The 21078-nt window shown below is 50.5% G+C and overlaps 1 protein-coding gene across 6 annotated transcripts; it reads left to right on the top strand.

Moving 5' to 3' along the window:
• The first annotated feature begins 286 nt into the window (after positions 1-286).
• clec16a (C-type lectin domain containing 16A) lies at positions 287-20647 on the top strand. Of its 6 annotated transcripts, none has more exons than XM_067232960.1 (23): positions 287-458; positions 1260-1388; positions 1663-1796; positions 2000-2148; positions 3771-3876; positions 5893-6016; positions 6297-6471; positions 7025-7075; positions 7199-7312; positions 8884-9085; positions 9858-9963; positions 10081-10181; positions 10368-10487; positions 10614-10723; positions 11299-11343; positions 11891-11941; positions 12047-12175; positions 12515-12635; positions 14089-14240; positions 14638-14842; positions 15011-15175; positions 16870-17007; positions 19805-20647. In XM_067232960.1, exons 1-23 carry the CDS (start codon positions 385-387, stop codon positions 20362-20364), a joined length of 3261 nt encoding a protein of 1086 aa, XP_067089061.1. In that variant the 5' UTR covers positions 287-384; the 3' UTR covers positions 20365-20647. The 6 variants fall into 6 exon arrangements, with proteins under 6 accessions (XP_067089061.1, XP_067089059.1, XP_067089060.1 ...); XM_067232958.1 differs by having other exon boundaries at positions 8884-9136; XM_067232959.1 differs by having other exon boundaries at positions 3771-3882.
• Positions 20648-21078: the final 431 nt, after the last annotated feature.

The following is a 21078-nucleotide window of genomic DNA, read 5'->3' as shown; positions in this document are numbered from 1 at the left end:
ATGGTCAAATGAAACATCAATAACTATTCATCCGCCCCATGCACAAACAGTCGCAGATATTATACGTCATGACGTTCTCTAAACGTTTAACGGAAAGGGCAATGAGACTTGTAGTTTTTTCAGACGGTGTAGCATGACATTGTACACCCTTATAGTAACGAGAAAACATCAAGTCCCGAACTACACATCCTTTAAACCTGTTACGTAATTTACCTAATTTAGCGAGCAAATGTTCCTTAGCTAACAGCTATCGTCGTCATTAGCTATCTACCTTGCAAGTCAACACATCATCGTTGTACGGGGGAGTCGGGTGCTAATGCTATGGATTGATCGGGATACCAGCAAAACAACCTGACAGTCGGAAGCATTCACATCTCTGCAACCATGTTTGGTCGATCAAGGAGCTGGGTTGGAGGACAGGGGAAGTCTAAAAACATTCACTCGTTGGACCATTTGAAGTAAGTAGCTGGCACGATGGCGAAGGTTGCTGGTCCGTTGTCGTTGTTACTTGTGTGTGTACACAGTGTACGTTGTCAGCGTTCCTGACCATCCGGCTAACCTACAGCGTCTGTAAAAGCAAAGCTGTTTATTGGTAATTAAGCTATTAGCTTCAAGTCAAGCTATGTCCGCTTTTATCCAGAAGTCATGATCATGTAGCTACTAGCCTAGCTAGCTAGCTAGCTACTGTATGTCATACAGCATTTGCTAGTAACGGTGCATCAAGTACAGTAGCTAACTGTAACGACTAGCAAGCTTCTACAGTATGTACCAGCTAACCTAGATAGTTGCCAGGACTTGTTGTCGGAAGATGCTGCTGTGTATGTTGTTCTTAAGCCTGTCAAGGATTGTGATAATTGCATTATTATTGACAGCTGATTGACACCTTTCAGTTGGCTGCACACCTTTTTGCAGAAACAAGATTCTTTTTCAGTGCAGCCGTACGCGTTAGTTAAAAAAGTTAAAACATTTCAGGATTGTGAGGAATGTTAAAGCTCAGTGGTCCACTGTAATTATTGTAAACAATACTACATAGCGAATTAGTATGTATATATTAGTATTATTTGTCGCTGCTGCTGTCATGGTCTTGTGCAAGGCTCCAGTGACTAGTAAGACAGGGGTATAAGGTTGATTCACTTACTTTAGGCAAAGTACACATACTGTACTAAATTGCTTTGGATTAAAGTTTGAAACTAAATGCTAGAAAAGAGCTTGTTGTCACTCTATTCCTCCTCTCTCCCTCCTCTCCCTTCCTCCTTCAGGTATATGTACCATGTCCTGACAAAGAACACAACAGTGACAGACAGCAACAGGAACCTCTTGGTGGAGACCATTCGATCCATCACTGAGATTCTCATATGGGGAGACCAGAATGACAGCTCTGTTTTCGAGTAAGGCCTTTAATCTTTTTCTTCTCTTCTTAAATTCACTTATTAAAGTTGGTCATGTGTGCTGAGGCCAGTTTTTGGGCCATTTGTGTGTCTACTGATTCAATACCACTTGTCCAGTCGGACTGTTGACCCCTGTGTCCGTCGACAGATGGGCACACTAACCATATTCCATTGGGTGATACATTTGACTGAATCATTTGTTGGATTGATTTGGATGTTGATCAGTCCCGTAGCGTTGTCAGTTGTTCAGGACGTCTGCTTCTCTGCGTTCAAGCTTCTTCCTGGAGAAGAACATGTTCGCCTTCTTCCTGAACATCCTGCGTCAGAAGTCCGGGCGCTACGTCTGTGTCCAGCTCCTGCAGACGCTCAACATCCTGTTTGAAAACATCAGCCATGAGACGTCGCTCTGTGAGTAACACTCGCTGCTTCCCTGACCTGGGCTAGGAGGCCGTATGTTCAGGAAAGCAACAAGTTTCTATCCAACTGGAGAATAGGGTCCATTTATACAGTATGACTTTGTCTCAACTATTCAGACAACTCCTAACTTTGTTAGACTGAGGCCGTATGTTTGTACGATTGCGTCCTTATTTTTTTCACAATGTACCCTCTAGATTACCTCCTGTCTAACAACCATGTCAACTCCATCATCGTTCACAAGTTTGACTTCTCTGACGAGGAGATCATGGCTTACTACATCTCCTTTCTGAAAACCCTGTCCCTCAAGCTCAACAACCACACGGTCCACTTCTTCTACAATGAGGTAAGACCAGGGAAGGAGGTATGGAAATAACTGAGGTAGAGAGGAGCGGTTTATTTAATCCAAAAATATACGTGTGTAGTAGTCAATATATGCAGTGAAAAGGTTTGTTAGAGATTTTGGACTTATGAGAAACAGTGAGTAGTAGAGGGAAGGGCAAAGTTGGAGGTAGAATAGAGAAGCTCTTTTACAATAAAAGCCAGGAATGTGAAGTTACTGTATGCATTACACTCTGTACTGTTTAACCCCGCTCAAGTTGCTGAGTGTGCTGTACTTTGCTATACTTTGTATACATGTGTCCCCAGAGCCTTGGCTTCTGTTCTGAGCTATGGTATTTGACTTTTATATAATCCTACCCACCATCCCTCCTTTCACCCGGGTATTATGAATGTGCAGTTGAACGGTAACCACACAGCATCCTGTTTATACATTGTTGCTAGCGTCTTTGGCTTTAGTGGTGTAGACTTCCTGTGTCAAACTGTGACTTCCTGTCCAGGGACCTTGGTTCTAGCCACTCCCCCTCCCTTGTTGAACCTCTGTTAATTCCTTTGTTCCTCAGGCCAGTGCTCAATCACAATAACACAGCTGGTCTTATCAGCGGCATAGGCCTGCTGTTGGCTTCTGTGTAAGGGGGAAAGTTATTGGTGTACTGTAGGTGGTAGCAACCTGTCATTTCTTGTTCACTGTGACCTCTGGCTGACCTGTGAACTGTCTCTGATTGGCTGGAGGTCTCGGGGAACGAGAAAGTGCCTGCTTAGAGGGACAAAATGGCTCAGAGAGAGATCTTCAGCTAACATCGGACTGTAAATCGACCGTGGTCGTTGACCACCGCCGTCTGGTCAGCAGTTAGCTTTAGCACTAAGCGATAGCCTGGTCGTCTTTTTCTGAAAGAGAGAAACTTCAGTAGTTGGGCCACAAGAAGTGTCGTCCTAGGTCATCGCTGTGTGGGAGGAGAGGAGCGGAGCAGGTTTAGACAAGGTTGGTTCAGTGATGCAGGGAGGCTGCAGCAGTCCTGGGTTCGCAGCGTGGTTCTCCAGTGTCTCAGCCAGTGCTGAGAACCTCCACTGTTCCCATCATCGTGCATGAGAGAATCCAGCAGCTGTTCACCTATGAGTCTGAGCAGGTGTAGGCTAGCACTGGAGAAGTCTTAGTCTCAGTGTATACTGGGTGAGTAGAGCTTCTCCACCTCACTGTTCACCTGCTCTGTAAAGGTGAACTAGGCCTACTCACTCGCTCTAGAAGGCCTACAGTAGGTGAACTAGTCTAGGCCTAGTCACTACTGCCATGCTAGTGTATCAGGAAAGTACTACAACAATGTAGATATTAAACAAATAGACCTTACACTAAATGAACAAATATAAGTGGTTTTGAGACTATTTGGAAACTAGTCGGAGGCTAGGTATCTATTCTCAATCTAACCTTAGTGAGTGTATTTAACTTGTCAAGTTCAATGCTGTTTATTAGAGTATTGTTCTCTTGAGGTTTTCTCTTAGAAGTAGAATACTAGTTTTCACCAGTGGGTCTATCCCCAGTAGCCGCTCTCTCTCTCTCTGTGGTTGTGTGGCCTCTGTGGCGCAGTGCTGTGCTCTGCTCACCGGCGCCCCCTCTCTGTCTCCCACACACAGCACACTAATGACTTTGCCCTGTACACCGAAGCCATTAAGTTTTTCAACCACCCAGAGAGTATGGTCCGCATCGCAGTCCGCACCATCACACTCAACGTCTACAAAGGTATGTGTCACACACACACACACACAGATCCACACACATGCCCCGCAGAGGCTACGAGCCCTCTCTTTGCTGCTTCTCCTATCCTTCTTCCTGGTGCCGGCTCTAACCCTAAACTGCCCACGGTGCATGAGCATGGCTAACAAGGTAACGCTGTTGACGACACACACAAACAAACAAACACTTTAACTCACAGCTTCGCCAGCGTTCCTTCTTTCTCCTCTTGCCCTCCGCTGTAAGGCTGGCTTGTGCACAATGGGTGTTTGGCCGGGGGGGGGGGGGGGGGGCTCTCTGGGACTGGGGAGCTGGGAGTCTGGACAAGACGGGGTTGGGTGGGGGTGCAGGTTGGGGACTGGGTTGGGTGACGGGCTGGGGGCGAGGGCTGGTCAGGGGGCTTGGGCCTGCAGGTGCACAGGTGTCTGTCCACCTGCCTTCTCCTGGGACTAACGCGCGTTCTAGCTGCTCGGGATTCCAGCGATCTTCACTTAGGACAGGGGCCTAAGGAGAACGGTTGTCTTCCTAGCTGTCTCTGTCTGTCTGTGTGTCCATCCTACCCTGCATGTGTGTCACGCATGGACGTTAGTGTGACTCCCTGCTCTTAACTAAAGATGCTTATGTAACATTGCATATGTGAGCAGGAGAGTGTATGTATCAAACTATTTGGGGTTACTGAACATTCTGTGATGCTAGCCATATAGATGTCTGTTAGTACTGTGTGTTGACCTGACTGTTGAGGTGTGTGTGTGTGTGTGTGGGGTATGCTACTGTGCAGGGTTGGTCATGGGTGTGTATAGATGCCTCGAGCGGTCTAGCCCCCAACCCCCGCCACCCCCCACCCACAGCAGTCCCTTACTCACATTAACCCTTTTGTCTGTTCTCCCCTTCCCTCCTCCCCAACCCTTCCCTTCTCCTCTGCTCTCCCTCCTCACCCTATTCTCTCTCCTTCTCTCTCGCTTCCCGTGTCCCTCCGTTTCTCTGTCTTTCTCCCTCCTCCCGTCCACCCCCCCCTCCCCCTCTGCGCTCCCCATCTGCCTAACTACAGTCTCATGTAAGTTGGTCCCATTCACACTTCCCATTATTGGTTAAGCTGCTCTATTTGATGTGTGTAGCATATCCTAAGAATGGTGGATATCAAAACCGGTGTTGTCGTTCATTTACATTTGATTTGTCTAGCATTTCTTGCTGCCCACCCACCCACATGCAGACAGCCTGGCATGCCTTCGTATGTTCTCGTGACATGGTTCTATCCTGACTCATGATCCAATCTTGTATCTGACATCTTGTCCATTGGAATGCCTGCATCTGAGCGTTCTGTTCCTGCTGTCAGGGAGGCAACTGTAGCCTTCCTGACGCCACACCTGACCTGTTCCTGACACGCACACAGACGTTCCTTACTCAGTGGCACACGTACTGACACACCTCCTGCCCAACCCTTGAGCTTACACATCCTGAACTGACAAGCCCTGGGTTTCCTGTCCCCTATAGAGCCAACTGTCCTGTTGTGGTAACCCAGCCATAACCCCCCCCCCTCTCTCTCTCTCTCTCTCTCTCTCTCTCTCTCTCTCTCTCTCTCTCTCTCTCTCTCTCTCTCTCTCTCTCTCTCTCTCTCTCTCTCTCTCTCTCTCTCTCGCAACCACCTGAGCTAGCTGTTAGCCTGGAGCTAGCTTCTTTGCCCTACTCCCACTAAGGCCCCACTCTGCTGCCTGCCTCCCTCTCTCTCTAACCTGTGTTAGGCTACAACATCAATAATGCAACACTGGAACGAGGGAGCAATGCATAGAACAGTTTACTTACATGTTTTTTTTTATGGATTGATTTTGTGGTTTGAGTCTTTAGCCTGATGAGATACTTCCCACACAGTCTTTTAAATAATTTTTATTATTCTTGTTAAATAGCTTGAACAGGCTTCACATTTTGATCATTTATTTAAATCGTAGACTGGAATGTGTGGTATTGAGAGTGATCTTGTCTGTGTGTATGTGTAACCATGGTAACACGGCCTCTCCCCCCTGACCCCAGTGGACAACCAGCACATGCTGCACTACATCCGGGACAAGACGGCGGTGCCCTACTTCAGTAACCTGGTCTGGTTCATCGGCAGCCACGTGATCGAGCTGGACAAGTGTGTCCAGACAGACGAAGAGTAAGAGCGCTGGCTGGCTGTACCTCTGGGGGGCTGGTTGGCTGTTTTACTGACTCTGGCTGGCTGTCTTTTGGCAGTCTTTAGGTTACTCGTCAGAAATGTTTTTTGTGTGCAAGTTTACACCAGTCATTCCCCCCTGTGGCCACTAGGTGTCAGGCGTAGTCTAGTTTTGTCTTACTGCAGGTCGACTTACCCCGGCTGTTTCTGCTACAATCCATGACAAAGCAAACGTATACTCTTCTTCCCTTCACATCCCCCCCCCTCCCACCCCCCCATCTAGACACAGGAACAGAGGGAGGCTGAGTGATCTGGTGGCGGAGCACCTGGATCACCTCCACTACCTCAACGACATCCTCACCATCAACTGTGAGTTCCTCAACGACGTCCTGACCGACCACCTGCTCAACCGCCTCTTCCTGCCCCTCTACGTCTACTCACTGGTTAGCTCCGGGACGGTATGCGGCGCTCTGTGTGTGTGTGTGTGTGTGTGTGTGTGTGTGTGTGTGTGTGTGTGTGTGTGTGTGTGTGTGTGTGTGTGTGTGTGTGTGTGTGTGTGTGTGTGTGTGTGTGTGTGTGTGTGTGTGTGTGTGTGTGTGTGTGTGTGTGTGTGTGTGTGTGTGTGTGTGTGTGTGTGTGTGTGTGTGTGTGTGTGTGTGTGTGTGTGTGTGTGTGTGTGTGTGTGTGTGTGTGTGTGTGTGTGTGTGTGTGTGTGTGTGTGTGTGTGTGTGTGTGTGTGTGTGTGTGTGTGTGTGTGTGTGTGTGTGTGTGTGTGTGTGTGTGTGTGTGTGTGTGTGTGTGTGTGTGCCTGTCTGTCTGTATGTAAGTGTGTGTCTCTGTCTGTGTGTGTATCTGTCTGTCTGTGCATCTGTGTGTGGATGGACGGTACGTGTGTGGGAGTGCGTGTTTGTGTTAGTGTGTGAAGGCTGCGGGTCGATGCTGTGTGTGTGTGGATGGTGGGTAGCCAAACATCCCCTGATGTGTGTGTGTGTGTGTGTGTGTGTGTTTCAGTCAGACGACAGGAAGATCAACCCCCAAGTGTCCCTCAACCTGCTCTCTCAGGTAGGCTGCTACACACACATACACACACCTGGATTCACACCTGCAGATTCTTTAGTCTGTCTCAGCCTTCATACAGTGTGTGTGGTGTTGTGTGTGGTGTTGTGTGTGGTGTGTGTGTTCCAGGTGTTCCTGATCATCCACTACCAGCCTCTGGTCCACTCCCTGGCAGATGTCATCCTCAACGGAGATCTGTCAGTCTTCTCCTCACAGAGTGGACCGAACACACAAAAGAGCATGGTGAGACACACACACACACGTGTGTCTGTCCAACGGGACGAGAGTAGTAGCTATGTCTGTCAGATGTGCGTGGGTGGAAAACAGGGTTGCATACTAGACCATGTCATCCCACTCCCCCACGCGCACACGCGCGCGCCACACCAGTAGCAGAGCAGCTGTGTGGGTCAGGTACGGGTGGTAGTGTTTTTCGGAGAAGCAGACATCCTTGTGGTTTTTCTCAGCACTCGACAGCCCAGATCCGATCTCCCTGCAGGCTGCTGTACTGAAGGTTTCTGGGTAGTAGTTCACAGTGTGAATGTGGTGCAGCGTAAAATACACACACACACACACACACACTGAGGGAGAGAGAGTAAACAAAGTTGGTGTGGGTTCTGTTTTTACTGTTGGGACACCAGGTCAAAGGGCACTTCCTGCTTGATGATGATGTGGGAGAAAACAAGGTCGTATGGAACACAGAGGTGTATCTTCTAACCCCGATTCCCTTCCTGGAAGCTCTGTGCGTGTGCGCGCGTGCGTTTGCAGGCGTGCCTCTCGATAGTCACGCACGTGGCGTTTGCAAATAACAGTTTTGACTTCAAATGCGTGCGCACCGACGCGTCTGTCCTCTGACCTCCATTCATTTCTCATCACTTCAAAGCACGGCAGGGTAAGCGGTTAACCAGAGATCTTTCTGCAGCCGGCAACCAGGTGCACTGACTCCCACTGGCACAAACAGGTACACCGCACGCGCGTGCTTTTCTCGGCGTGCTTTTCTCAAGGCACAGCGACGGCCTTTCCTACGTCGCAACCACTCGGCATCTGTCCCTCCCGGCATACAGCTCCCATAATGCACAGGGGCGTTAGAGGGAAGTGAGAGACGTTGCTGAGAAACGGCGCTTTTCCTGTCACTGTTCAGAATAAGCGGGTCACAACTACAGTTTCAGTCAGGTGTGTGTGTGTGTGTGTGCGCCCACGCGTGCCCACGCGAGTCTTTTTTTGGGCTTGTAGTTTTATCAAGGATCTGTCATTGTTGTCGCTGTGGTTGACAGAAGGACAATGGACCTTTACTTCGAAGTGTTCAGAGAGTTCCCCACTCTGAAGGCTGAGTTCTCAGAAGGAAGTACAGGGAATGAATGAAGAGATTGTGTGTGTGTTTTATGGCAGTCACTTCTCATAAAGGAAATAAGAATTCATTAATCATTCCTATTAAATTCCAAATGACAGACACCCACTGTCACAGGGTTGGGGAAAGTTAATATGAAAATTGTGTTAACTGTTAAACTCTATTACAACAAATAGAAGACTCAAAGCTACTCTTTAGAGAAAAATATTTTGACTAAAGTTACTTTGAAGAAGTAGTTCACTACATTCAGACTGCTTACCATGAAGAGACATAGTCTGGGATCACTTTTAGTTTCAGTTTAACGCAGGTACTGACGTTTTAAGTATAAACATTTGCAGTAGAACATTACACAGTCCTATCTCAACACTGGACTGTTTAGAGAAGGGGCCTTCATTCCTTCCAAGAATCTAGTTCTAAGCCTTCGGTTTCATTCTGTGTGTCGCACGGGCTTTTCTTTCACTCTCTCCAGAACAGTTCGGGCGTGCGTCGCTTCACCAAACCGCCCGAGTCTCTGGAGCGCTCGCTGGAGATGTCTCGCCACCGGGGGCACAAGCGAGCGCAGAAACGGCCCAACTACAAGAACCTGGGCGAGGAGGAGGAGGAGGACAGGCCGGGGGGAGGAGAGGAGGGCTGGGAGGACGGCGGGGAGCGGGAGAGGGAGAAGAGTAAAGGTAGTGAGGGCGGGTGCTCTAAGGGAGGCAGGACGAGTGGGGAGACAGAAGGTGAGTGGGAGTGTGTTGCGTAAGAGGAGGGTGTGCGTTTGTGTGTCACGCTGGAGTGTATCCATCATCCAAACCGCCCCATCACCCACTTATTTCTTTTACCCAGCAGCCCTGGCATCGGCCCCGCCCTCCAAACTGGCTGAGAGACGCGTGCACACACAAACACTCTTGTGTGTTCGGTGGACAATGTGTCCCTTCTACTGTCAGCCGTATTCCATCGACTGTGAATGCGTGGGAAAAAATGAAAACAGATTAACAGTGTTTGTGTGCTCAGAAAGGGTGTGTGTGTTCAGACAGTTTGGAGACCGGGCCTTTCTCTGGGCCGCATCCCCCGTGACACCTCACTCCTCCAATCTCCATGGTGACCGGCTGTCCCTGTCACAATCTCCATGGGGACAGCTTAATCCACTGTCAAGGTCTCCACCGTGACTCCATTCATGTGCTCCTCACCTCTCCGCCTGTCTCTCACTCTCCTGTGCGTGCGTGCGTGTGTGCGCGTGTGTGAGACTGGGTTCATCTCGATAGTCTGCGGAAAGTTCCTCTCCTCCCTCTCCCAGGACCGATCTGAGGGTTCTGAATAGATGACGGCAAGGAGATGGAGGGGGGGGGGGGGGGGGAACTACCGCAGACTATTGAGTCCCAGCATGAACAATACACCAACTATACATCTGGTGCCAGTTGGGATGTTGTTTCAGTGTGAATTTGGATCGTGTGTGTGCAGAGATTGAGATGGTGGTGATGGACAAGTGTAAGCTGTCTGAGCTGACGGAGCAGAACATCACTGATGAGGAGAAGACGGCAGCTGCTGCCCGCACACAGAGGAGCAGGTACGCACACAGGAACAGGTACGCACACACAGGAACAGGTACACGCAAAGGAGCAGGTACAGTACACGCACACACAAACAAAGATGTGTCCTAAACAGATATTGTGTGTGTGTGTAGGCCCTTCCTGGACATGGTGTACAGTGCTCTAGACTGTACGACCGATGACTACCACGCTCTGTTTGTCCTCTGCCTGCTCTACGCCGTGTCCCACAGCAAAGGTGTGTATGGACTCTCTCTCTCTGTTTCTCTCTCTTTCTCTCTCTCTCCCTCTGTCTCCCTCTCTCTCTCTCTCTCCTGACGCGCAGGCACACGGCTCGCACTCCGTTTGGACGAACAAAGAGAGGGGCCTGAAACCCTTTCCAACTGTGCATTATGGCCCTGTGTCTGCGTGTGTGTGTGTCCAGGTATAAACCGGGACCTTCTGGAGAGGTTACAGTTGCCAGTGCCTGACCAGGAGAGAAGCTCCTACAGCCTGGTGTTGGTGGAGAGACTCATACGAGTGATGAACCAGGCCGCCCAGCCAGGTAACACACACACACACACTGTATCACACATTATACCCGTTCATGTCCGTTTTTAAGCAAATCTCTACACTCGTGCTTATACATACTAATCTCAATGTGTGTGTGTGTGTGTGTGTGTGCGCGCAGACGGTAAGGTGCGTCTGGCCACTCTAGAGCTGAGCTGTCTGCTGCTGAAGCAGTCCGTCCTGTCAGGTTCTCACTGCATCATCAAGGACGTTCACCTCGCCTGTCTGGAGGTGAGCAGACCCTCCCCCCCCCTCCAGCAATGCTCGTTATCCTACTGGTTTTTCAAGTATGACTACCCTGCCCAGTGTTACTCCACAGTCAAAGCAGGGGTGCCTCTTCACACACGCGTGGTCGACTCCCGTGTGTCTGGAGCGGAGCTCGTGTTGTTTAGGTCCGGGCTCGCATTCTTCGAATGTCAGGCTGCTTAGATCACGTCCGTGCTTCCCGAAAGCGTGACATCGAACCAGTGCTTCTCAGGACTCAGTCATACCCAACACGAACAGTGGGACAAGGAAAATGACAGTTCAAGTGCTATTTTATGGAGGTTGTAGTTAGAATTAATGTTAAGGTTCGAATGATATTAAGGGATGGTTAGGAGTTATGGATAGTTTTAGGGTTAAGGGCTAGAGTTAGGTTTATATGTAAAAAAAATTGGGTTATGGTAAGGTTAAATGTTAGGGTAAGCAGGATTTTGAATGGGACTGAATTGTGAGCCCCCCACAAGAAAAGCAATACAAGCGTGTGTGTGTGTGTGAGAGAAATGCAAAATGTATTATTCTGATTTCCACGTTTGTTCTGGTTTCAGGGTGCAAGAGAAGAGAGTCTGCATCTCCTACGGCGTTTCTACAAGGTGCGTGTGGGTCCACACACACGCGCACACACACATATTTCTCATCCTAGATACATTTGCATATTTCTGTTGAATTGGAACAAGTTTTAGTGTACTTTGGTTTTTCCTGGAGGTGGCGATGACTACATGTTAGCTAGACGTGTAACATTCCAGTGATCTGTATCAATACATCGACCGAATAGCGAACGATCCAATCGCACGAGCGCATAACCATCAATGCGTGCGTGTTTATTTTCACACCCAGCACCATCTGCATGATTCCCCTCTGTACACAAGCCTTGCGTGAGCGCCGGTGTTCACATTCTCGTGCCTAACGATGCAGCGGCGAGCCTGCCGCTCGCTTGAGCGGCGACAGCCAGGAAAAGGATGTTCTCACGCTGTCCTGTGATCCCGTTTCAGCCGGCCGCGTGCAGGATCGCATCGAGGTTGAGCGCCTTATGCCGCTAATGTCAGCGGGCTTACCCCCATTGTCATCCTTCCATCAGTTACACCCCCTCATGCTCTGTACCCCCCCCCCCCCCCTCTTGTCTTCCTGTCTGTCTCGTAGGGGGAGGAAATCTTTCTGGACATGTTTGAGGACGAGTACAGGAGCATGACGGTTAGCACACACGCACACACTCACACACTCCTACACTGCAGGTATAGCAAGCGTCCCTAACTGTTGAGTATGAACGTGCACCCCGTGCGTGTGTTGTCCTGGTAGAGTAAGCCCCTGAATGTGGAGTACCTCATGATGGACGCCTCCGTGCTACTGCCCCCTACTGGGACCCCGCTGACTGGCATCGATTTTGTCAAGAGGCTGCCCTGTGGGGACGTGGAGAAAACACGAAGGGTGAGCGAGCGCGCGCACGCACACACACCGTACACACACACACACACACCGTACACACACACACACCGTACACAACAACGATTCATACTAACGTACTCACGCTCACTCCCCTCTGTCCTCCCACTCGTGTGTGTGTGTGTGTGTGTGTGTGTGTGTGTGTGTGTGTGTGTGTGTGTGTGTGTGTGTGTGTGTGTGTGTGTGTGTGTGTGTGTGTGTGTGTGTGTGTGTGTGTGTGTGTGTGTGTGTGTGTGTGTGTGTGTGTGTGTGTGTGTGTGTGTGTGTGTGTGTGTGTGTGTGTGTGTGTGTGTGTGTGTGTGTGTGTGCGCGCGCTCTCAACAGGCCATCCGTGTGTTCTTCATGCTGAGGGCGCTCTCCCTGCAGCTCCAGGGGGAGCCCGAGATCCAGCTGCCCCTCACCCGCCCCGAAGACCTCATCAAGACCGACGACGTCCTGGACCTGAGTAAGACGCGCGCGCACGCACGCAGACCCTGTCTGCCACACGCGCGCACACTGATTGATCTGTTCTAAGAAGAAGGTGTCGTGTCGAGATGAGTGAAACGTTTCCACTGCCCTCGCCTGTGGGCCCCGTTCCAGTACGTGTGTGCGTTTGTGTGTCATCCATGGTTGCCCTGGTGACGGCTAACAATAGTCCCTGAAACGAGATGAAGTAAGCGTTGCGCGAGCATGGTTGGAGGAGGGACTGTCCACATCCGTCTGTCTGTCTGAGAAATGAGAAGTTGATTATTTATCATAGGGGTTAATAATAAAACAGAAGCACATCATCCGTCTGGCCTTTCATGTCAGTGTTTGTAGTTTTACAGTGTGTGTTCCAGTTAAGTGCTCAAACCAGGTGTGTGCTGCGTTTCTATAGCTAGCTAGATCCTACAACGAGCTTCGGTGTGAAACAGGGAAATTGATACGTGTGTGTGTGTTTGTTTCATTCCCCCTCATTTAGTAAGAGATGATTCAACTAGACGGTCTTGCCCACATACATTTCATCACACACACATTCTCACTTGTGTGTGGGTAGTGTGTGTTTGCTTCTAATTCTGTGCCTTCTCTGAACCTGGCTTCAGGAAACACAACAGAGAAGGACTGACACCAGAAACCAGGCCACTCTACACACACACACACACACCCCATAGACTAAAGGTCATCCTGTTATGTGCGTAGGATCTGTATCTCCTTGTCCCTCATGAACACTGCTGTGTTTGATATGATGATGATGGTGATGAGGATGATGGTGATGATGGTGATGACGATGATGGTGATGACGATGATGGTGATGAGGATGATGGTGATGATGGTTAGATCCAGATCATCTGGAGCCCACGGCTGCTCCTCTCGTGTCCTTGGCTACCACCTGCTACTGTCAAGGTTGCCCTGTAGTTGGGTTATGGTTAAGAACAGGGACCAGTCTGTGTGGTTGTGGTTGATGTGGTCGGTACGATATAGGGTGAATGAGTGGTTGGGGGAGGCTTGTAAAGGCTTTGGGGGGGGGTTAGACATTTAAACAGATGCACAGGTACAATCGAGATTGGAAGATCAGGTGGCTGAGCGGTTAGGGAAGTGGGCTAGTAATCAGAAGGTTGCCAGTTCGATTCCCGGCCGTGCAAAAATGACGTTGTGTCCTTGGGCAAGGCATTTCACCCTACTTGCCTCGGGGAGAATGTCCCTGTACTTACTGTAAGTCGCTCTGGGTACGAGCGTCTGCTAAATGACTAAATGTAAATGTAAGATGTTTTCAAATGTGTATATTCTCAAAACACAGTTGTTCCCCTCGTCCCCGGCAACAACAATAAACAGAGACTGTATAATGTATGTCAGTGGGAAGTTTGGCTCTTTTTTTTTTTTTTTATGATCTGAAACCGGTTTTGGTTGTGTAATGATCATGTTGTTGTTGTGTTGTGTAGACAACAGCGACCTGATTGCCTGCATGGTGGTCAGTAAGGAGGGGGGTCAGGCCCAGCGCTTCCTGGCTGTGGACGTGTACCAGATGAGCCTGGTGGAGCCCGAGACCAAGCGCCTGGGCTGGGGAGTGGTGAAGTTCGCTGGCTTGCTACAAGTAAGAGAGAGAGACGGCCACAGTGGGAGAGAGCGAGAGAGCGAGAGAGCGAGAGAGCGAGAGAGCGAGAGAGAGAGAGAGAGAGAGAGAGAGCGAGAGCGAGAGAGAGAGAGAGCGAGAGAGCGAGAGAGCGAGAGAGCGAGAGAGCGAGAGAGCGAGAGAGCGAGAGAGCGAGAGAGCGAGAGAGCGAGAGAGCGAGAGAGCGAGAGAGCGAGAGAGAGAGAGAGAGAGAGAGAGATGGTCCGTGTGTGGATGACACATGGGAGAGAGCGTGCCTGTAGGAGGACTGTTCAAGCTCCAACTCCCGTTTACTGTGACCGTTATTAAACGTGGATTCTCCCCCCCGCTCCTCCTCCCCCCCCCCCCCCCTCCCGTTCCCCTCCTTCCCCCTCTCCAGGACATGCAGGTGTCGGGCGTGGAGGATGACAGTCGGGCGTTGAACATCATCATCCACAAGCCCAGCTCCAACCCCCACGCCAAGCCCCTCCCCATCCTGCAGGCCAACTTCATCTTCGCCGACCACATCCGCTGCATCATCGCCAAGCAGCGCCTCGCCAAGGGCCGCATCCAGGCACGCCGCATGAAAATGCAGAGGATCGCAGGTGAGACGCGGGAACCTTTTAGTTTTTGCTGTTTTATTTGAATTTCTTTTTGCCCCCGAACGTGGATAAACATATATGGAACGGGTAAACCAAAAAAAGACACCCCCGAAGGAAGGTAGGTCAGGTTTATTACGCGAGCGAGTGTCAAATGCATGTGTTTGTGCGCAGCGCTGCTGGACCTGCCCGTGCAGCCCTCTGCGTCCGACGTCCTGGGTTTCGGCCAGACGGCAAACGCCACCGCCGGCGGCTTCCGCTTCTACGACCAATCGCGTCGAGCGCCCAACGACCCCACGGCACAGAGATCGGTCTTCGCCTCCGTTGACAAAGTCCCAGGTAACACACGCACATGGACACACACACACACACGGGGGGGGGGGACACAGATCAGATTGTGGGGTTAGGAATCCTGCAAACCAGGCCTGTCAGAGACATTCCCCTCTGGGGAGGGGGTACCCAGGAGACTGGTGTGTGAGAGATAACCGAGTCTGCCGCACGCCCTCTTACGTAGCGGTGTATGTTCAGGGATTATACATCCTGAATAGACGGGCTTCACGACAATGAACAGACAGTTTGAACAGACAGTCCCGCCCACCCCTCTAATACGGGTATGACTCGGGTGCGTTTCCTGGTGGGAATTGCTCCTCCAGTGCTCCCATGCCTTTGTAGTTGGACTTGTTGGACGCGGGCGTAAACCATTGTTCTTGGAAACGCGTAATTGGACGCGCGTTGTCAGGTCCGTGTACAGAAGGGACCCTCGGGACGAGCGGTGGAGACGCAACAAATCCCCCTGTGCAGTATTCGGGTCACCGGACACATCAGCAGGGTACACACACACGTGTAGGATCAAATGCAGGATAAAATGCAGGATAAAATGCAGGATAAAATGACTAAAGGACAAAATGAAATGTAAGAACACACAGCCCTGAGAAGGCCTGATTGTGACTGTGGCAACACCGGCCGTTGGAAAACCTGTTCACATGTTCCCGCTTTTTAAATATATTCCGGGTTGTAACGGAGGTATTTTGATGTCACATGATGCAACAGGCCTACATGCATCTAAAGATGGCAGGATGCCACTCGCCATGAAAGGAGAAACCCTGGTTCTCAGTGGGACAGGATTCTATGGTAAAAGCCTGGTTCTTAGTGAGACACGGTACCATGGTTAAACCCTGGTTCTCAGTGGGACAGGATTCTATGGTAAAAGATAATAATTCATATTAATTCGCTTATGTTGAAACATAATTCAGTTTCAACATAAGCGAAAGGGAGTTTGTGACGTACAGTCGACATGGAGACGCAAAGGCCAGCACACTCAACGTGCAGGGGCAGATTAAGAGGAAAAGCTCATGCTCTTCGCATGAATTTCTCCACGTAGGAAACCAACTTGTTTTGGTTATCACTTCCTCATTTCAGATAATGAAATTTCCTTAGAATCTCTCCATAACACACACGCGCACACACACACGCGCACACACACGTCTTACTTTGCCATAGCTGCATGCTAGATGATGTGTTCACAAACCACCTTGGGTATATGACAGCCTCTTCCCACAGCATGCACTCTTGTTACAGAGAAAGGAAGGTTTTCAATGTTTTTCAGAAGCACACACACGTGCACATTTAACTTTGACTTTTGTGGTGTAGATCAGATGAGCTGTTCTTAGTAATCAGGCATGCAAACTCCTCACCTTGAGGTGAGACTCACCTTTTTGAAACCAAAATGGGGTCACCTATGTGATTTGTTCAGATCCGATGAGAAAATATATATTATTTTCTTTGGGGGGGGGGGGGGGGGGGGGTGTAATGCCAACACAGCATTTCACCTGACTTAACAACTGGCTCTGGAACCAATCGTCACTCCTAATGCCTAAACCTCACAGCCAATCAGGGGCAGAGTGGGGAGAGGTTTTTCTACATTGATCTAGCCTCTTAATTTTCCTAGTGAACTTATTTTTACCCCTGACCTATTTGCATGCCTGAATAATGTATCAACTCTCTGTGTGTGTGTGTGTGTTTGCATGTCTCAGGTTTTGCAGTGGCCCACTGCGTGTCCCAGCACAGCCCGTCTCCCCTGTCGTCCCCCTCCCCCCCCTCCAGCGGGAGTGGCAGCACAGGACGCTGTGATTCTGTCACTGCCAGCACTATATCAGCCCACAGCCCCGCAGGTAACACACACACACATGCCCTCCTCAGCCCAGAGCCCCGCAGGTAACACACACACACATGCCCTCCTCAGCCCAGAGCCCCACAGGTAACACACACACACATGCCCTCCTCAGCCCAGAGCCCCACAGGTAACACACACACACATGCCCTCCTCAGCCCAGAGCCCCACAGGTAACACACACACACATGCCCTCCTAAGCCCAGAGCCCCACAGGTAACACACACACACATGCCCTCCTCAGCCCAGAGCCCCACAGGTAACACACACACACACACATGCCCTCCTCAGCCCAGAGCCCCACAGGTAACACACACACACATGCCCTCCTCAGCCCAGAGCCCCACAGGTAACACACACACACATGCCCTCCTCAGCCCAGAGCCCCACAGGTAACACACACACACATGCCCTCCTCAGCCCAGAGCCCCACAGGTAACACACACACACATGCCCTCCTCAGCCCAGAGCCCCACAGGTAACACACACACACATGCCCTCCTAAGCCCAGAGCCCCACAGGTAACACACACACACATGCCCTCCTCAGCCCAGAGCCCCACAGGTAACACACATACACATGCCCTCCTCAGCCCAGAGCCCCACAGGTAACACACACACACACATGCCCTCCTCAGCCCAGAGCCCCACAGGTAACACACACACACATGCCCTCCTAAGCCCAGAGACCCACAGGTAACACACACACACACATGCCCTCCTCAGCCCAGAGCCCCACAGGTAACACACACACACATGCCCTCCTCATCCCAGAGCCCCACAGGTAACACACACACACATACCCTCCTCAGCCCAGAGCCCCACAGGTAACACACACTAATCCCCCTGCCAGCACATACAGACTCTAAACAGGCTCGACGTGGCAGTGAGCCATGGTAGGGGGGAAACCCTGTTCCTCAGGGTTCCAGTTACACGCACACCCCTATAATCCCAGCTTCACAAACTGCACACACACACTATCAGATACAAACAGATACTCTGTCTCAGCTATTTGCCTGAAAGCATTTTATTTTAAGAGGACACGAAACAATGCCTCTATTTGTCAACCGGTTCTACCTGGACCGTTGTATCAAGGGTTAGGAGTACCCACTCTAAGACAGGATGTCTGAAGCCATATACACTACCGTTCAAAAGTTTGGAGTCACTTAAAAATGTCCTTATTTTTCAAAGAAAAGCACTGTTTTTTTTTCAATGAAGATAAAGTTAAATTAATCAGAAATACACTATACATTGTTACATTTACATTACATAACATTTATGCATTTAGCAGATGCTTTTATCCAAAGCGACTTCCAAGAGAGAGCTTTACAAAAGAGCATAGGTCACTGATCATAACAACGAGATAGCCCCAAACATTGCGAGCAGCCAAAACATGAAGCATACATGGTGGAAAACCAAATAAGTGCCAAAGGGAAGGTGGGGAGACATTCAGTTAAGACAGTTGTTAATGTGGTAAATGACTATTCTAGGTGGAAACGTCTGGTTTTTAATGAAATATCTACATAGGTGTATAGAGGCCCATTTCCAGCAACTATTACTGTATGTGTTCAAATGGTACATTGTGTTTGCTAATTGCCTTAGAAGACTAATGGATGATTAGAAGGATTAGAATTACAATGCCAAAGGTCTGCAATGTTGTAATTGCTGCAAATGGAGCATTATTTGACAAAAGCAAAGTTTGAAGAACAACATTTATATTTCAAATACAAATTATTATTTCTAATAATAATAATTAACCTTGTAAATGTCTTGACTATATTTTCTATTCCTTTTGAAAGTTATTTGATAAATAAAAGTGTGAGTTTTCATGGAAAACACGAAATTGTCTGGGTGACCCCAAACTTTTGAACGGTAGTGTACCTATGTACTGTATTTCTGAAGACTGGAGGTCTGTAATACAAATTCAAATGTGTTGTGTTGGAATATGAATCTGCTCTCTCTGTTCCACCATGGGGTCTCCTTGTCTTTGTGAGTTCTGGATGCCTACTCAGACCTCTCCATGCCTCGCCCCCTGTCTGCCCCCTTACCTGGCCCCCTGTCTGCCCCCTTACCTGGCCCTCTGTCTGCCCCCTTACCTGGCCCCCTGTCTGCCCCCTTACCTGGCCCCCTGTCTGCCCCCTTACCTGGCCCCCTGTCTGCCCCCTTACCTGGCCCTCTGTCTGCCCCCTTACCTGGCCCCCTGTCTGCCCCCTTACCTGGCCCCCTGTCTGCCCCCTTACCTGGCCCCCTGTCTGCCCCCTTACCTGGCCCCCTGTCTGCCCCCTTACCTGGCCCTCTGTCTGCCCCCTTACCTGGCCCCCTGTCTGCCCCCTTACCTGGCCCTCTGTCTGCCCCCTTACCTGGCCCTCTGTCTGCCCCCTTACCTGGCCCCCTGTCTGCCCCCTTACCTGGCCCTCTGTCTGCCCCCTAACCTGGCCCCCTGTCTGCCCCCTTACCTGGCCCTCTGTCTGCCCCCTTACCTGGCCCCTCTACATGCCCCTCTACCTGGCCCCTCTACATGCCCCTCTACATGCCCCTCTACATGCCTCTCTACCTGGCCCATCTACATGCCCCTCTACTCATCCCCCTACCTGGCCCCATGCCTGCTGGTGGACCATTATGATGCTAGCCTAGATCTAGTCTATAGAGCTTACAATAGCCCTGTAGCTGGGTGTGTCCCAACTTCTGATGGTATCTAGCACAGCTGCAGTAAGCAGATATCGGTGCTTAGTTACTGCTCGCCGCTGGCAGACTAGATATGCACCGGGATTTAACCCTCTCCCCCTCTGCTCTCCCCAGATGATGGGCCATTTCTGGAGCACACCCCGCCCTCCTCCTCCGGTGGGGAGGGTGAGGAGCTAAGCGGTTGTGCTGTCCCCGTCTCTCCCCCAGGCCCCTCCATGGCGCTGGCACCCAGCCTCACCCCCGCAGCCCAGCCCACCATCTCCCTGCTCACGGACGCCCGCGCCGACCAGCTCAGCGTGGAGTCTCTCACCCTGCTTCCTCCCGCCGACCCCTCCCACCTGCTCCCGTGCACCGCGCACACCTCACTGCAGGGCCCTGGGGTTGCCATCCCTGAAGAGGAGGAGGAGGAGGAGGAAGAGGAGGCGAGGGTAAAAGAGGAAGAGGTAGCAGCGGACACGGACCCCACCCTCGAAGAAGAGGCAGCAGCGGAACAGGCCACGCCCACCGAGCCGGAGGACCAGGGTGCCGAAGGGGACACGCCCCTTTCTCCGGCCCGGGGGGAGAAGCCAGAGATGGACACTCTCCCCGGGTCAGATCTGCAGCCTGGAGAGGAGGGGGAGGATCCGGACACGCCCCCTGATCATTCAGACACACACTCGCAGGAGGTCGACTAGTTAGGTAACGACACCTAATCCTGTTTCGCTGACACACCCACACACACACACACACAGTGGAGCGAGAAGAGATCTCGGCTCCGAAGTGATTGACCTGCTTGGCTGTAAGTGTTGTGGCGTTGTTCTCAAGTGTTGTTGTGATGAATTCTGCAGGATCAATGTTTTCACACTGTATTCGCACATGAAGAAAGACTCTACTCATTACACCATTCATTACAGAGGGACAATTCTGTGGCGCTGTGTGTGCATACACAGGGGCCGATTAAACTTGTATTCAGTAGTCTTCATTGGTCACTAGTCTTGTTTGTGCACACAGCCTAAAGTTGGAATGCACTTTTAAAGGTCTGCTATTTCAATCTGTTCTGTTGATCTAGATGCAGTTCATCCTTGACTATTATCACATGACCCGAGGACGTCACGCTCATTCAGCACACTTTCACTCGTTCTCTTGTTCAGTTCCTCTGTCCTTAGAGGTGACGTGGTCTGGACCTATGTTTTAGACTGCCAAAACACAAACAGTCAGCTAAACTAGCCTCCCTACTTGGACTACACACTGTCCCTGGCCACTGCTTTGATGCCTAGCACATACTGCCAATCTGTGTGTGTGTGTGTGTGTGTGTGTGTGTGTGTGTGGTGTGGTGTGTGCTTGTTGGGAACAGATTATGATCTAAATAGTGAGCATTCATCTCATTACCAAGGATGATGTGTCCTGGT

Source organism: Osmerus mordax, chromosome 3, assembly GCF_038355195.1.
Source record: "Osmerus mordax isolate fOsmMor3 chromosome 3, fOsmMor3.pri, whole genome shotgun sequence".
Classification (NCBI taxonomy): Eukaryota; Metazoa; Chordata; class Actinopteri; order Osmeriformes; family Osmeridae; genus Osmerus; species Osmerus mordax.
Note: the sequence above shows the minus strand (reverse complement) of the source record. Positions and strands in the feature narration are given on the sequence as shown.

Coding starts and splice junctions, on each gene's coding strand:
- clec16a (XM_067232956.1), top strand. CDS start 385: ATGTTTGGTCGATCAAGGAGCTGGGTTGGAGGACAGGGGAAGTCTAAA. Junction 7,076..7,198: donor CCCTCAACCTGCTCTCTCAG/GTAGGCTGCTAC, acceptor TGTGTGTTCCAG/GTGTTCCTGATCATCCACTA. Junction 14,241..14,637: donor AGTTCGCTGGCTTGCTACAA/GTAAGAGAGAGA, acceptor CCCCCTCTCCAG/GACATGCAGGTGTCGGGCGT.